The sequence below is a fragment of the Ips typographus genome, linkage group LG11, assembly GCF_016097725.1.
Source record: "Ips typographus isolate SLU linkage group LG11, UJ_Ityp_2.0, whole genome shotgun sequence".
Classification (NCBI taxonomy): Eukaryota; Metazoa; Arthropoda; class Insecta; order Coleoptera; family Curculionidae; genus Ips; species Ips typographus.
In genome coordinates, this window is record NC_138432.1 from 9,846,854 (window position 1) to 9,863,598 (window position 16,745).

General features: G+C 35.9%; 3 protein-coding genes across 3 annotated transcripts; 2 read left to right on the top strand and 1 right to left on the bottom strand.

Annotated features, from left to right (window-relative positions):
- Positions 1-6,301: 6,301 nt before the first annotated feature.
- On the bottom strand, positions 6,302-12,098 carry LOC145735369 (multidrug resistance-associated protein 1-like). Its single transcript, XM_081989242.1, has 17 exons — positions 11,770-12,098; positions 11,419-11,712; positions 11,114-11,362; positions 10,869-11,062; positions 10,652-10,816; positions 10,308-10,598; positions 9,907-10,249; positions 9,702-9,848; positions 9,194-9,638; positions 8,785-9,135; positions 8,512-8,732; positions 8,198-8,462; positions 7,926-8,146; positions 7,461-7,874; positions 7,104-7,411; positions 6,837-7,051; positions 6,302-6,787 (listed from the first exon to the last, which is right to left on the bottom strand). The coding sequence occupies exons 1-17, from the start codon at positions 11,806-11,808 to the stop codon at positions 6,426-6,428; spliced, it is 4,524 nt and encodes a 1,507-aa protein (XP_081845368.1). The 5' UTR covers positions 11,809-12,098; the 3' UTR covers positions 6,302-6,425.
- Positions 12,099-13,121: 1,023 nt separating this feature from the next.
- Positions 13,122-14,321, top strand: dbe (KRR1 small subunit processome component homolog dbe). Its single transcript, XM_081989262.1, has one exon. The coding sequence runs from the start codon at positions 13,250-13,252 to the stop codon at positions 14,282-14,284; it is 1,035 nt and encodes a 344-aa protein (XP_081845388.1). The 5' UTR covers positions 13,122-13,249; the 3' UTR covers positions 14,285-14,321.
- A 136-nt stretch (positions 14,322-14,457) lies between these two features.
- Positions 14,458-16,688, top strand: fy (fuzzy planar cell polarity protein-like protein). The gene is made up of 7 exons (XM_081989256.1): positions 14,458-14,793; positions 14,896-15,017; positions 15,335-15,482; positions 15,537-15,662; positions 15,715-15,912; positions 15,968-16,167; positions 16,217-16,688. The coding sequence occupies exons 1-7, from the start codon at positions 14,716-14,718 to the stop codon at positions 16,611-16,613; spliced, it is 1,269 nt and encodes a 422-aa protein (XP_081845382.1). The 5' UTR covers positions 14,458-14,715; the 3' UTR covers positions 16,614-16,688.
- The last annotated feature ends 57 nt before the right edge of the window (positions 16,689-16,745 follow it).

The window sequence follows — 16,745 nt, forward strand, 5'->3', positions numbered from 1 at the left end:
GCCGTTATAAATATTGACTTACAGCCAGCTTAATTTTGAATGTTTAAATCGAATGATCCAATTCGAGAGAATCGTTTCCCCTCTAAGCAGGTGCCAAAACTCTTTGGTACTTTTTTGCCGGTACCGTCGCGAATTGACCGCCATGGTTTTTCAGACACAACTAATTGCCATCTCGTTAACTGTTGCAAATGGTAAAATTGCCTAGGCCAATACGGCTAAAAACTAAATAAAACGATTGCAGGCGTATCTCTTATCGAGAAATTAATAAATCTTAATCGAAATTGTTTTGATTTCGTAGTGATGATAAGTCCTCTAAATGATGCAGTTTATATGGTAATGCCACAATGAGGAATCGAGGCAATTTATTCTCGAGTACTTTTAAGAGTACAGTGCCTCGATGATTTCATTAGTTTTCCGGGCAATTTTTTAATCTACACCACTGGGTACTGAAGCAAATATTAAAGAAACACTAAGAAGGCTGTGAAATGTTCAACTAAGATTGCTGGTTGCTAAACCTCCATAGAATATACGTTAAAAAAAGTCAAAAAAGGGATAGTTGCGCCACTGTGATATTAATTCAGCAAAGAAACATTAATTCTCAGCAATTAGTGAAAGTGCAATCGCACTTGGAATCTTCCTCAATTTCTGAGAAGTATCCAGTCGATAACCTCAAGGTGTATTGATTTATTCTATTTTAAAAATTACGCTTTTAGCTTTTAAAAGAATAATAATAATAATATCAATGTGAGAGAAATATGTGTGATGGTTGGTTTTTTGGTAAAAATATGCCCTTTGCTGCATTGGGAGCAAAATAAAAAATTGTGATTTTTCCAGTTTTTGAAAGGTTACAACTAGCAAAACATAGCAAAATTAACAAAACTAATACAAAACATTATGTTTTATTAGGCAAGAATAGTTCGTTTCCCGACTCTAGCCTTCCACCTACGTTACGGAATTGAAGAGTCTCTAATTACGTCACGGGAGGTCATGTCAGGCCCATTTTAACATTTTATTTAAGCCTTTTATAAAAATATTAACAATTTAATACTGAAAAGCAAAACTTAATAGCACATTTCAAGGCATAAACTGTCTTAAATTCATATTTTCTTACTATGGTAGACCATTGTTGTCACTAAGCCTTATTACAAAAACTCTAACCATTCTTTGTGTTCATGGTATCAAATTAGACAAATTGCTCTAATTGTAGCAGTCAATTCATCACCAGCCCAGCTTCTGAAACTCTTCTAGAAAGGTGGTGTTCTTCTTTTTATGTAATGGGCACTTGAAACCGACCAACAGCAAACTTTGGTTCGTTTACCTCGCCCAAAAAGACCCAAAAAATATGATAATTCGCGTGTCGGGAACACGCGCAGTGTTTTTTGCGAAACGGTCCTGGTAATGTATGGCCATTATGAGAAAAACCATTGAGTCTTTTAATTCTTGTGGCTCTGCTCTAAAATTATGCAAATCGTTTCTAATACCTGATTATATAGAATTAGGGCCGATTTTCGACTATCCTGTATGGATCAATTTTTTCGTTTCAAAGGTTGACTTTGAAACGAACTTTTATTACGCAATGTTGATTATTTGACAGAAGAATGCCCTTGTTGTATTTTATGTGTGGGTGTATGTGTATTGAATTTTTTGGCCATAGTTAAGTAAATAAACCACCCACACTTATTGGCAAACATATCGGCAGATGTGTGATTTATCGTATTTATTATAAACAATGAAGATTTCAACGGACATTCTAGTTACTTTAGCTATTATTGTATATGAAAAATATTGTAACCCTACAGGCAGATGTATGTATCTTTAGGTAGAAGGGTTACCATCTGAGGACAGATGCAAGAAATTTGACCTTATATTTGCACGGATTTAATTTATTGCCTGCCTGTCAATGGAAGTGTATACGTGCCACGTTTCACCAACTGGGAACCTTCCCAAATAAAGTTGAATAATTTCCGACTCACTAATGTTAGATTCTAGGTGGTATCTACAACCCAAAAAAAAAACTACGATGTAGGTCAGGTCAAGTACCCGAACAACCCATATTTCACCAACCATTTAACCATCAACCAGCCATGGGCAAAATTTAATCACAGTTTTAAAAAAGTTTTACAAAAGAAATGGACCGCGTGTATTATTAATCAAAGTTCGAGAAACAGCGTTAAATAGCTATTTGGTATAGGCATAAACGGGTTATAAATTTGGTTCTAATTATTGGTCTGCCTTAAGGTGACACAAGCTAGAAAGATGGTTTAATCATAGGCCTTTTTTGAGGGTGGAATAGCTTTTATGTTTAATATGTTCAGACAACTCATAATAAATTGAAAAAGACATTAATTTAGTCTCCTAGAAACCTGGACTTGCCAGAATAAAAGAGGCTTGGGATTCACTGGCTACAATCCACCACTACTTGATAGTTTGAAGTCAATGTTTTAGTATCCGGTCAAAAAAACTATCAAAACTAGGATCGTGACATTAAAAACAACTCGATCAACGTTATTAATGGGATTTATAAGCTCTTATACATTGGTCCGCCCTGATTTTGGTCTCGTGAAGGATTAATGATGCTGGTGAGACCAGAACAAACATTACGTTGCACTTTATCAGCTATTAACTAGCGACGGTATTGATTGAATATTCTTATGAGGTGCCAACTCGATTAAGCCACAAACAAATTAAGTTATAACGTTTGATGTCGGTAACGATTATTAGAACAAAGAGGAAAAAATTAATTTAGAACTTTGTTCTGCCAAACCCCATTAAATTTAATTAAACAAAAATCGAGACAAACAGGAGAATTTGATATGAACGTCTGTTGGTCCAAAATAGAGGTGTAGCGGTACTTTTTGTTGAAGGTAATGTCAATCAGTACGATAAGTTAATGTATTGAGTGAAGGTAAAGTCGGCTTAAGTGAAATTTACAAGTTGCAGTAACTAATTAACGAACGACTTTAATTGTGAGGCTAAATCACCCTTGATTGGTCGTGAATCAGTGATGATTATCGATTGAAATTGCTAGTTTGTATTAACCTTTATCCAAAGAAAAGCAAAAGAGTACTTTTAGTTTTAACAAATATTGTGCCCAAATGAAGAGAATTTAAGGAATTTTAGGAGAATTTTAAAGAACAACCAAGAAAAGGCTAATAAATGCACATCAAAGGCAACAATTCAGACAATAGAATTTGCTCTATTTAGAAATTATAAAAATGTCAGTTAGATGTGTTTTTTGAAAGAACCACACTGTAAGTAGTCTTTACAGCTCTATGGAGCCAAATTTGACAGTTCTGACGTTAAGAAACATTTTTATACTTTTCTTACGTCACATGACAGGTGTCATTAACTGTCGAAACTCGTTCATCAATGACCTGAAACTATAAAATTAGAAAAAGTGGCTAATTTAAGAATTACACTGAAAGTTGTGTTTGAAGCTCTATGGATCCAAATTTGACAGTTCTGACGTTAAGGAACACTTGCTTGCGTCACGTGACAGTTATCATAACCGTCAAAACTCACTTACTAGTGACCTGAAAGTATAAAATATCAAATAGATGTGTTTTTTGAAAGAACCACACTGTAAGTAGCCATAATAGCTCCATGGAGCTAAATTTGAGAGTTCTGAGGTTAAGAAAAACTTGTATACTTTTCTTACGTCACGTGAGAGGTGTCATTAACTGTCGAAACCCGTTCACCAGTGACATGAAACTATAAAATTAAAAAAGTGGCTGATTTAAGAATTACACTGAAAGTGGTGTTTGAAGCTCTATGGATCCAAATTTGACAGGTCTGACGTTAAGGAACACTTGCCTTGCGTTACGTGACAGCTATCATAACCGTCAAAACTCACTTACTAGTGACCTGAAGGTATAAAATGTTAAAAATATGTGTTTCTTAGAGGAATTACACTGTAGTTGTGTCACTTAACGTCATAATTGTCCAATTTTGCTTCATAAAACTATAAATACAAAGTACCAGGGGAAGAACTATTTATGTATTGGCAATTTCACAATGAGACAGTTGTCACGTGACGTTAAAAATCATATTGTCTGAAAATCTGTATGTGTGTTACAATGTGGCTTGAAAAACTTATAAACGGCAGCAAACAAAAATAACTTACGCAAATAACCTCAAGTTTTGATTTTAAACCGTAAAAATTCATCTAATCCTCAAAAATTCCACAATACAAACAAACGCAAACTGTCACCACTATTTCCGCCATATTGGAATCTTTGACAAGCACCTTCTAGGCTTTATAGTATAGTAGGCTGTGCACCAATGCATTTCATATGGAACTGTCTCTGTCAGTTCTCTCAGTGGCCGCATTCGTTTTCACGCTCCATGGAACGAGCAGAGCTTTTTTGACGTCATAATGACGTAATTTGACAATTGGCCAAATTATGGCTTTGCGAAATTACGTCATCGTGACGTCAAAAACGCTCTGCTCTTTCCATGGAGCTTGAAAGCGAATGCGGCTTCTGTCTTTGAACTGTCATTATACAATCGAGCCTAAGAGTCTAAAAAACTGACAATTTTTTGGTTTGCTGAGGCTATTACTCACTTAATAATTAACAAAACTTCATCATCGTGAGTAATAGCTATTATTACATACCTACTCATTGAATAATATACCTACTATTAATTTGGACTAAATATATTTTGAAATATATGGCCAAAATATTGCATTTTAAACCATCTACCTGTCTTAAAATTAAACCAGAAATGTATCGGCTCATTACGAATTAAAGCGAGCAAATGGAAATGCACTTCATTATTTTGATTTTGGCACCGTTACCAATACACATATATACCAGTTATTAATTAAAAATTAATAAGACGAAAAGGTACAAAAAAAAACACTAGGGACATAATCTTATTACGAAACGCGACCGGGTTTAATTATCTTGTTACTTCTCATTTTTACGGCCAGTTGAGTAAGTTTTGTCTCTGCGTCAAAATGGAGAGTAACGTTAATTTTTTTGAGTGTTACGTAACTGTATTATTGATAATCTACACAACACTGTCACATATAATGTATGATTTATCTGGTGTAAGGTTGTAATGAGAAAGTTGTGGAACAAATCCACTTCTCTCACGTGCTGACTGATTCAATTACTTTTGGTTTTGTTTAAATTATTTTGATATAACTAAAATCGTCAGACTGAAGAACAGAATGTGTTTCGTTGATCGTGTTCGAGGGGTGTAACCTTGAAAAGCACCTGTACAGACCGAAATGCACCTGTACCCTCTGAGCGGACATAATCTTACATATATCAAAGGTGCAAGTGGCCCCCTTTTACGATGACCACCCTTAAATCTTGATTTTGAACCGGCTGATGGTCATTCCACTCTTCCACTAATTATGGCGCGTGGCTTTTAATATTAGAATTTCTAGACTTTTTATTTATATCTTAGACTGTAACGAGTTGTAATAAAAAACAAAAAAAAAGTGAAATAAAAAGCCTTAGGTTAACCGTCATATTACCATACCAAATTTCGGGGGGCTAAACGCCAGAGACAGAGAAATTTGAGACTTGAAGATTATTTATTAAACCCTAAAGTGTTGATAAGTGTGCGATATCGTCGAAATATCGCATTAAACAATCGGGCTACCATTTAGATAGTGTCGGATAAAGCGCCGGTACACATAAATCAACGCCTTTTTTAAGGTGAGAAAACAATTCGTTACTTTCGGTTTTGTTTTTGTTTTTGAAGAGAATTTCGGGCGTATAGTTTGAAGATTCCTACTTAATTCCGGACACAATGGACAGTTTCCAGTTCAATTTAATAACACACAAAGACTAAAATTAATATCGTTGAAGTATTATGTGGGTGGTCATGGCAAATTAATCGTGTGAACCCAACATTACACGCACATGGGAGCAGTAAGTGCAACCGTGTTTTATCGGCAAAAATATCTTATACACGACCACCGGTAATGGTGTGTAAGATAGCAAATGACCTAAGTCATTTCTTTGGATTAAGGTAGATGTTTTGTTTTTTTTTACATTTTTGGCAACCGCTTCTGGGAATCAGTAACGTACCACGGAGAAAAAATAGAAAGTTGTACCTGATTAACGGGCGAACATGGACAATAACCAAAATACTAACCTAACCTATTAAGTCACAATAACAAAACTAAAAAAGTTTAAATTAAATTAAAAGTACAGTACAACAGAATCTGGACTTATGGTGAAGGAACGTTATGCACTAAAAACAGATTTTTAATCTACTAATTTGTATAAACATTTCAGCAGTGCAGATTTAAAAATCTATTTACCTAATTAAAGCAAATCAATTTACGTTTGCAAAAATGCTTTATTACTCCTTTAAAAACTTAAAAATTACATAAAATTTGTATATAAAATAAAGCTTGTATAGTAGTAGTATTTCATAATAAATAACAAGAAAAACAACAAAACTCAACTAACCAGACGGGCATCTTTGCACAATCCATAGAAAATAGACTTTTTATTACCCAATAAAGCTTCAGGAGCATCAAATTCAGCAATTTGCCCCTTATCTAACACCAACACCTTATTGGAATCCAGGATGGTGTTTAGACGGTGCGCTATCGTTATAATCGTGCATTCGCTAAATTCCGTTCTGATCGTTTTCTGTATTAGATCGTCGGTTTCTAAGTCCACGGCGGCGGTGGCCTCGTCCAGAATGAGGATTTTAGTTTTACGAAGCAACGCACGTGCCAAACACAATAGTTGCCTTTGACCTACCGATAGGTTTACCCCGCCTTCGGAAATGTTGTGGTATAATCCGGAAGGTAAAGCTGTAAAATAATATGAAAAACATAAAAAAAATGGTTTAGTTCAACTTACAGGATAGAAAAGATTTTAAGTGGGCCAGCTCAACAGCTTTCCATACTTCCTCATCAGAATAGGTCTCGAAAGGATCGAGATTAAGTCTCAAAGTTCCAGAGAATAACACTGAATCCTGAGGGATTATAGTTAGTTTGGAACGTAAGTCGTGCAGTCCTATTTCTGATATGTTTACTCCATCTATGTAGATTTTCCCGGCTGACGCTTCTATTAACCTGTCAAAAATGTATACAGTTTGTGAAGTTATTGTTATAAGGAGAAATTCACCTAAATAGCGACAAAGTAAGGCTACTTTTCCCAGCTCCGGTCCTGCCAACAATCCCAACTTTCTCCCCTCCACTAACAGTGAAAGTGACTCCCTTCAAGACTAAATCCAATCCTGGCCTGTACCTAACCGAATAGTCTTGGAAAACCACTTTACCATGCTCTGGCCATGATTTTCTAGGTTTCTTATCCACAATCTCCCACGGTTTTTCCCGCTTATTCTCGCTGTACTCCTTAATACGTTCCACGGAAACTATACTGGTTTCCGCATCGGAAATTGAACGCACCAACATGTTTAAGGTTTGTGTGATCTTAAATCATCAACTGTTAGTTCCAAACGGTTAAAACACTGGCACGTACTTGTAAAGAATAACTGACAGACAGTCCAACCATGGCAGCATTTAAGTTTTTGCTAGTCACCGCAAATAGCGCTGAGGCAAAAACTATAACGTTTCCTATTCCTTCTAATCGTACAGCCAACCAACGGTTTGCAAAGTTGGAAGGATAAACACATCTTTGATTTGTGTCAATTCGATTTTCGGACTCTTCAATAAATCTAGTTTGGCACCTGTAAGCTCGTATGACTGTTGTTCCTGATATTGTTTCCCCAAAATGAGAATAAATAGGAGATTTCGAGACAGATTCGAGACGTTTCACTTGTCTGCTAGTGGCCACAAAGTATCTTTGTATAAAAATATACAATGCTGCTATAGGAATAATCACCACAGAAAATAGTGGTGTGGTGTAACAAATTATCACTATGGTACCCAGAATCTGATTTAAAAATCAATTATTTATAATGGTTTGAAAATATTCTAGACTAACCTTCAAACTTGTATTGAACAGATTATTAAATTCATTCGGTAGTCTCAGGTCAATACCAATAATATCACTGGAAAACCTGGCTAAAATACGTCCAGTTGGAGTAACATCGAAAAAAGCCATGGGTAATCTCATTACAGTACTCATTAAAATGTTATGGAGCTTGGTAGCCGCACTGGTAGTACCTTTAGCAAATCCCACATTGGCAGCAAATATACATAAACCTATTAAACAACCGCTTAGAAATAACAACCATAAAAAAAGTCAAAAAATACCTTGAGCAAAACCTAAAGCACCATAAACGTACAAATACATATTACGCAGTGAAGTGTCGATTTTTCCGTCAACAATTATGTTAGAATCTTCAGACCATTGACCCAACCAAATACTGGATCCAAGTCCAAAAGCTTGAAACCCAACGTAGAAGAGTAAAGTACTCAAAATAGCCACTAACCCTACAGCCGAAAAGTAGTACTTGTATACTGCAAGTTTGACGTTTCCTTCTTCAGTGTGTTCAATTTCAATAAGTTTCCCTTTATCCTATTAAAAAAACATCTTAATTTGAAAATTTCAGTGTTAAAACGCTTACAGATTTCAGCTTCTGCTCCAGTAATGATACTTTAGACTCTCCCAATTTTTTGCCTTCGCCACTCTTAATGCTGTTGATAGATCTTATGGACACTGACCGTGATAACCCATTCTCTAGGTTGGTTGAACTTTCTGAAATCCGCGATCTCTGTCTACTAATTCTTCTTCTTATTTCTGTAGCTAAAGGTGAACTTTCCACGTCCTCTTCCAATTCATTCAAATCTGCAATTATATGAGTGTACTTTGGTATCAAATTTTAGTAGACTCAAATAACCTTCTTCATCACTAATATCATCGCTAATGTGCTGCAACAAAAACTCAGCAAAAGCACCTTTTTGACTAAGCAACTCGCGATAACTTCCACTTTCCTGCACTACTCCGTTATTCATAACGAATATTTTGTCAGTTTTTGGCAAGTAAGTCACAGCGTGTGTAACTAGGACCCTAACTTTGCCTTTAAGCAGGCCGTTTGGTCCTATAACTTGCTGGAAAATATGTTTGCCAACATGAGAGTCTACGGCACTTAAAGGATCGTCCAGAAGGTAAATCTCGGCGTCCTCGTACACAGCCCTTGCGAGACTAATTCTTTGTTTTTGACCTCCTGATAAGTTGATTCCTTTTTCGCCTGCATTATAATAACAATGTCAATAGTAAGTTGATTAAAACAATAAATAAAAAAATACCGATTTCCGTTAAATCACCATCAGCTAACATATCCAAGTCTGGCCTCAAAGCACAAGCATCCACTACATTATTGTATCGAACCTTATCAAAAGACTTTCCAAAAATTATATTTTCCCTAACGCTGGCATTCTGTATCCAAGCCTGCTGAGGCACGTACGCCACTGTACCCAACGTATTCACTCTCCCTGACTTCTTCTCCACTTCACCTAGCAAAGCACTGATCAAACTACTTTTTCCGCACCCCACTGGTCCCACAATGGCGGTAATCGAATTGCTTTCTACTCTAAAGTTGATGTTTTTCAATACTAATTCTTCGTCATCACTCCAGGTAAAGTTTCCGTTCTCAATCACCAGAGGATCTACTTCAGACGTGTTGTGTTCTATGTAGGGATCCAATTCTTCAGCGTTGAGGAAAGAATCAATCCTTTTGAATGAAACTAGAGTCTGCGTATAGGAGAAAGCTTAGTTTTTAGCTGAGAATATGATATAGAAGCAATATAATACTACCTGAACAATAGTGTTAAACACGTTAGGAATTTGATTCATTGGAGCCCTTAAAAGATTAATCAGAGCCAGGGACACAAAAGCTTTAGAAGGATCCAGAACGTTGTTTTCGTCTATGAGTACATACACTCCAAAAATAACGAAAGCCACCTAGAATACCTTGGGTATTAGTTAGAGGGAATCAGCCACAAAAGGTACAACAACGTACAGCAAAAGGTGCACAATTCCAAATAAACTGAGAAATTGCACTCAAATATGCGGCTTTAAGTAAAGTGGCTATCTCTCTTAATCTGATTTTTCCAACAATTTTTTCGAAACTCAATTCCCAGGCGTAAAGTTTCAAAACTCTTATACCAGTCAGAATTTCGTTCATAACTTTCAAACGTTCGTCTTTATCCTTCATTTGTTTAATCTGCATCGACCTGAAACGCTTCACCAGGTACACATTAACAGGGATCAGTAAGAGCAAAAACGCTAAGCCAGCTATTGAGGCGATTCCAACTTCTTGCCACAAGAAGTAAACTGCTAAAACTACTTCCAAAGGAGCTGACCTAGTTTTCATGTATTTTTTAATTACATTAGTATTGCAGTTATATTAATTTATTTTACCAGATTAAGGGTAATGATATAGCAAACTCCGCAAAACGTTCAGAGTCCGCAGCCATTAAATTAACAATTTCCCCTACGGTTTTGTTTTTTCTGGCGGAATTCGAAATCCTTAACGCTTTCCTGTAGATGCAGGATATCAAACAGGTTCTAGCTTGCAGGCCAAAGTAGAACAAATTCATAAAATGTATATTTTGTACTATACTTTGTAGAACACCAGATAAAAGAAAAATGGTGGCATACAGGTACCCTTTCCATTGCGGTTCATTTGAGCTTACAAACATGATCAACAAGCTGTAAAATCACACTTAAAATAAGTTCTAACAGAAATTACTATACAGCAGTACCTTAAAATCTGAGGGTTAACAAACATGATGAAATCCACGGACAGCCTGCACAAAACTCCCATAATGTAACGAGGGTAAAAGCACCAGAAAATTACTGGAATAACATGTACTGTATCAGGAGCAGACTTTTTGGTTGTCCCTTGCTTTTGCCTCTTTAAAAACGTTCTAAAAAATCCTATTTAGCAGAGGTAGTACATAATAACCAAGATTAGCATACTCTCGACTTTTGGCTATTCTTTTTTGAAGTTCAGCCTCAAATTTACCCACTATATGCTTAGCTTCGCAGTCGTACTCCAAGTTCCACATATCTTTCAGTTTTAACGGTCCTTTGAAACCTTTAAACAACAAAGCATCGTAGTAGGTGTAGAAGATTCTTCCGATATAGCTGGTGCCAGGTATAGGACTTGGATTCTACCAAAAAAAAACAATTGCTTCACGAAAAAAAAACATTCACCATCTCACCTCATGTTTGCTGTAAATATTCACTCTTGGAGGGTCATCAGGTAGGAAATTCACCAAAAACATGGCACACACCAGAGGGTAGTAGATCAAATAGGTGTGATGGAGAAACTGATTGTCAATTTGGGCTCTAATTTCAGACCGAAACTGAAAAGCCCCGCATAAGGCGCACAAAAACCAAAACAGAAATTGATGTCCTGAGGTTTGCAGTCCATGTTTTTTGTTTTTGTATAAAGTCACTCCTGAAGTTATCTGAAAATAATTTATCTATAACATTTTCCGAACACGTACAATACACATATACTTACAAAAGTGACAACTTTGAGTAAAGGCATAAAAATATCAACTTTCACTAAGGCAACATCTTCAGACAAGTTGGACAACAAATCAGCAACACTCAAAACTGACACAGCACTGATGATTAAAAATTTAATGATGTTTTTCCAAGTCCATGGGACGTCTCTATTCCTGCTCTTTTTCAGCCAGTAAAACTCTAAAGGTAAGAACACCCAGAAGAAGAGCACCGGCACCAGCACCAGAACGGTTTTTTCGAAACATTTTGTAAAATCCGGATCGTCTGTGTACCAAGTCAATGTAGAGTTCTGTATTAAATCAAACCTTCAGTGTTTTTCAGAAATAGCAATTTATGTACAACTTACCCAAAATGAAGAACCACAAAATGTACCGAATGTGCTCATGCTGTTATAAAGTGGTACCGAAAGATTCAGCCTTCAATTTAGTGGGTAATATGGTACTGTTCGAATTTCAGTGTAAATTAGTATCACCCATTGTACTGTCAAGGACAAAAATCTGTTTCAAATGCTTAATACCGTAGGGAATTTGGTCATAAAGTTGTTGATTATTATTGCGGTAAAGCTTCTGAATTTATTAATAAAAGCAAATATACAGTATGAATGATTTTTATACGAATTTGTTTGTTTATTGTAGTCAAGTTGAAACCTGCTACGAATGTTTAGTAGGAGAACCATGCATACATTTACAAACAACATTACAATTTTAGCATGGTAAAAAAAGTAATTCCCCAAACGTATTTAAAGTATTATCAATATTATAATAACCTTGTAAATTACCATTATCACTTACCACAGTGTACTAAGCAACTACCGATCACCCACTCACTATATATTGTATTTTAACAATGAATAATAAGGTTCTATACCTAATATATAAAGGTGGCATCAGTAGTAGAAAAAGAAATAAGATAATGTGTAATTTATCTCCAGGTTGTCTCTCTTCCAGGTATAATAATCAATGTAGGGGAGAGTAGGTAATTTAGAACATTTTTGATTTTATTAAGTAGTTTTATCTGTTTCTAGTGAAGGTTTCCTGTATAAAGTGTGCAAACATAGAGATTTTATATTACTAATAATCACTTGGAACTTAAACTTTTGAGAGCTATCAATAAATATGTATTTCTACAGATTGTAGTGTTAGTAAATTCTTGTATTTTACAAATTTACTAGTGATTCTGTCTTAAATAAGTTGTGAAATATTTCGCATTTCCCTCATTTTAATACCTACTTGAATAGAACTTTAGATTTGATAAACGCTCTTCAAAGAATATAATATAATCAAGTCAAGTACACAATTGATTCAGTTAATCAAATATTTAAATTATTAAATATCTTGCTAAGGCTGGATGTATGTTATATCAATATTAAAATGTGTTTGCAGCGTTGCACAAACTGTAAAACACAAAAACAATACAAAATTATATTAAAATTTTGAAATCAATTGAAATGAGTAATCTTAAACAAAAATAATGATAGAAAATCTAAACAAAATCATAAAAATTGTCGGCCTTGAAGTTATATCCACGTAAAAAAGGAGGTAAATTGTCTTATACGTTACAGCGCCATGCTCAAATTGTTAGACGCGCCCCTGGTGACGTGTACGGGAGTTAGTTTTGACTTTTGACAACGGAAACATGCTATCTCTCACTTTCTATTCCATTATCCCAGCACCTAGCGAGAAAAAGAAGGAAACAACCTCTTGTCAGTTGTCAATCAAACACGTGCAATTTCAAATATTTCAGGTTAGGTTATTATATTTATTTTATGTTGTGATTATAATAAGTTTTAGTGGTAATTTGTGTGCCTAGCAATAGTAAAATAAGCGATGGCTATCTCTGATGACGAAGAACAACCCTCAGGTCCAATAGAAAACGCTTGGGCTATGAAAATTCCAGATTTCAAGCCTGAAGACAACCCCCATGGTCTTCTAGAAGAAAGCTCCTTTGCCACCCTGTTTCCCCAATATAGAGAACAGTATTTGAAACAAGTGTGGCCTTTAGTACAAAAAGCATTGAGTGAGCACCAGATTAAAGCTGAACTGGACTTGATTGAGGGGAGTATGACAGTGAAAACCACCAGAAAAACTTGGGACCCTTACATTATTGTTAAGGCACGTGATATGATCAAGCTAATGTCCCGTAGTGTCCCGTTTGAACAAGCCAAGCGAGTGTTGGAAGATGATGTGGGCTGTGATATAATTAAAATTGGTAAACTAACTAGAAACAGAGAGAAGTTTGTTAAAAGACGTCAGCGTCTGATTGGCCCTAATGGTTGCACTCTTAAGTCAATTGAATTACTTACAAACTGCTACATATTAGTTCAAGGCAATACTGTGTCAGCTCTGGGCCCTTACAAAGGTCTGCAACAAGTCAGGAAAATTGTAGAAGACACCATGAAAAATGTGCACCCAATTTACAACATTAAAGCTCTTATGATAAAGAGAGAACTGATGAAAGACTCAAAACTGAAAAATGAAAACTGGGACAGGTTCCTACCAAAGTTTGCCAACAAAAATACAAACAAGAAGAAACCCAAGAAGAAGAAGCAGAAGAAACCATACACACCATTCCCACCACCACAAACAGAGAGTAAAATAGACAAGCAACTGGAAACTGGAGAGTATTTCTTGAATAAGGAACAGAGGAGGGCAAAGAAGAAAAAGGAGACAGATGACAAGCATGCTGAAGCTGCTAAACGCAGGGAAGAAAAGAGAAATCAAGTGTTTGTGCCTCCAGAAGAGCCAGGACCTTCAACTGTAAAAAGTGTTGATTCGAATCAGACTAAAGTGGATATAGCATCATTGAAGGAGAAGATAATGAAAGCTACAAAACAGACTAAAAACAGTAAATTTAAGTTGTAAGTTATTGTATAGTTGTAATAAGTAGTATTTTATAAGAGGAATTAGTTTTATTTCCCTTTTCTGACCTAATTCAGTGGCGCAGATAAAAGTATTAATGATCCGTGACCGGTATAGTATATACGACCCTACCACAAAAAAAAATAAAACATGTTTTTTTTCCTCGCACCTAAAATCGAGAAGAGTTTTTACTGTTTCTAGTAAATTTGTGTACACTTAATCAGTTCTTAACATAAATCTAGAATTAAAATAACTGGACTGTAGAAACCGTGGGCGGTCGTGTATACACTCCCACATAACCTCACATATAATATGACAGCTGCATGTAAACAATAAACAAGCCATTTGAAATGTGTATTTACTTCCAAACTTGTACTTTGTAAATTCAAATTTCACTTAAACTAAGTGGGAAAACTTTTAAATTTAATATCGAAATGTCGGCCTACGTTATGGGAATAACTTCAGCCGGAGGCCTACCGGTATTCTCGCGAAAAAAGGGAAATTGTGAAAGCGTAAGTGTCCTTACCTAAGGATTCCAACTATTGCCAAAACGAGGTTTTTCGTACAAAATGGTTGTACTTCTCCTACCTTAACGCAATATAAATTCCTTGCAGCTTTCATTCTCCAAATTGGGATCGCTAAATGGGGTCCACATGTTTGGGAAACCACTAAACCTTGAGATGTTCAATACCTTGACAGATGACTATGCAGTGGCTTGGAAGGAGTTTAATGACAGGTAAACGGTTAGGTTGCTTAAACTAGCCTTAAAGTAAAGTCACAAAAGGTATCTGGACTGGATATACCCATTAAGGTTTATATTGTAGCTATGATTTGGTCTTGACAATGTAATTTGCTTGGGTCATTTTCTCCTAATTGAAGGAGACTTCAATCTGATTTTCTTTACTGTAGTCACTATGTAATGTGTATTGGTAATTAATTTAAACAGTTTCAGAACTTTACACCTACTTTGGGCGCAATCTATGAATGATTTTAACTTAACTTTTTGCTATTCTCTATTTTATACTTACTAAAAATTGTGTGTTCATTATCAAGCCTGGTGATAATTGGATTGGCCAGCGGTTGCTCTGTTGACGTATTAAATCGTCTGCTGCGAGTCGTCTACGACGCTGTAGTGTTAATTGTTGGCATTGAAGAGGCCAAAGCTTTACGAAACGTTGAGCGTTTAAAAAGAGAATTACGGGTAACCACCTGATCATATATGACGCAATTTGCGTTTGCTTTATTTGTTCTCTAGGTGTGCTATCCAGTGTTGGACCGCTTACTGGACTCTTTAGACTGTGGAGATTCTAGCAATAAACATTCATCTGATATTGTGGGCTACGTGGAAACAATACTATGCCCGGAAAATCACTTAATACAAGTATATGAGTAGCGAAAAATGGCATTCTTTTTGGTAAAATAGAGAATTTCAGATAGTTTTGGACTCGTTCAGTGAATGCGTGGATTCGATGTTTAGCTGCATTTTGGTGAATGGGAAAGTGGCCGCCGCCACTGAAAGCTGGTGGTCTTTACACCCTCACGAAATCCGCTTACTTCTCTTCCTCGCCGTTACTGAAAATAAAGACATATCTAAGGATATTCCAGTATTTTTGCCTTACAAAAGTCCTACAGTATAACTTAGTTGACTTTAGAGTCAACATTTTGCTAAGCAAGTCATATTTACAGGTAGCTTTTAGATTTGTGGCTTGCAGTCTTATAGGCGACGTTCAAGTATGCTGTCTTTGCGGCTCTACTCCTGCTCTATTGGACATAGAACAAGCAGCGGCTCAGAGTTTTAAAAACTCCACCGACATACTAAAATCGGCTTCTCAATGTGCCCCCCGAAATTTTCCTTCAAACGTGAACGTTGACGGTGGAATTTTAGGGTAAGAGTTTTCTTCTAACAATTCAAAATAGACATTTTTGTTTTACTAGACTGTTATTGGTCAACATCAAACTGAAAAAATACGTCATGTCCAAAAACCCTCAACCAGGCTCGGCTAGAAAAAGTTCAAACAGTTCATCACACAGACTGGACATACTGAGAACCTTTTTCTATCAAGCAGTAATGAACACATTAATCCCAAACACTCAAACTTGGCAGGAAAACAACATCTACGAGGATCAGCGCAGCGATAAGTTGGCGTTGGACGATCAGAACAATGGAACTGAGACTTATTGGTGTTCGGAGTATCATAAATGTCACGCAGTTAAAGTTGGTAACAATATTTTGTGCGTGTTGTACAACTCGGCGGTGCCAACCTATGCGATGCGGTTGATTAGTAAGAATACCTTAAGTTTGCTTATTTCTGATAAACAAGTTTGTTGGTGATGATTTTGTATGATGATAGTAAGTCCGTCCAGTTTTTTTTCTTTGTGGCTCTGTTTAATAGAAAATTTGCATTTTTTTTGTTACTTTTTACTGAAATTGCTGCATACAGCAAGATAATGCGGGTAATTTAAT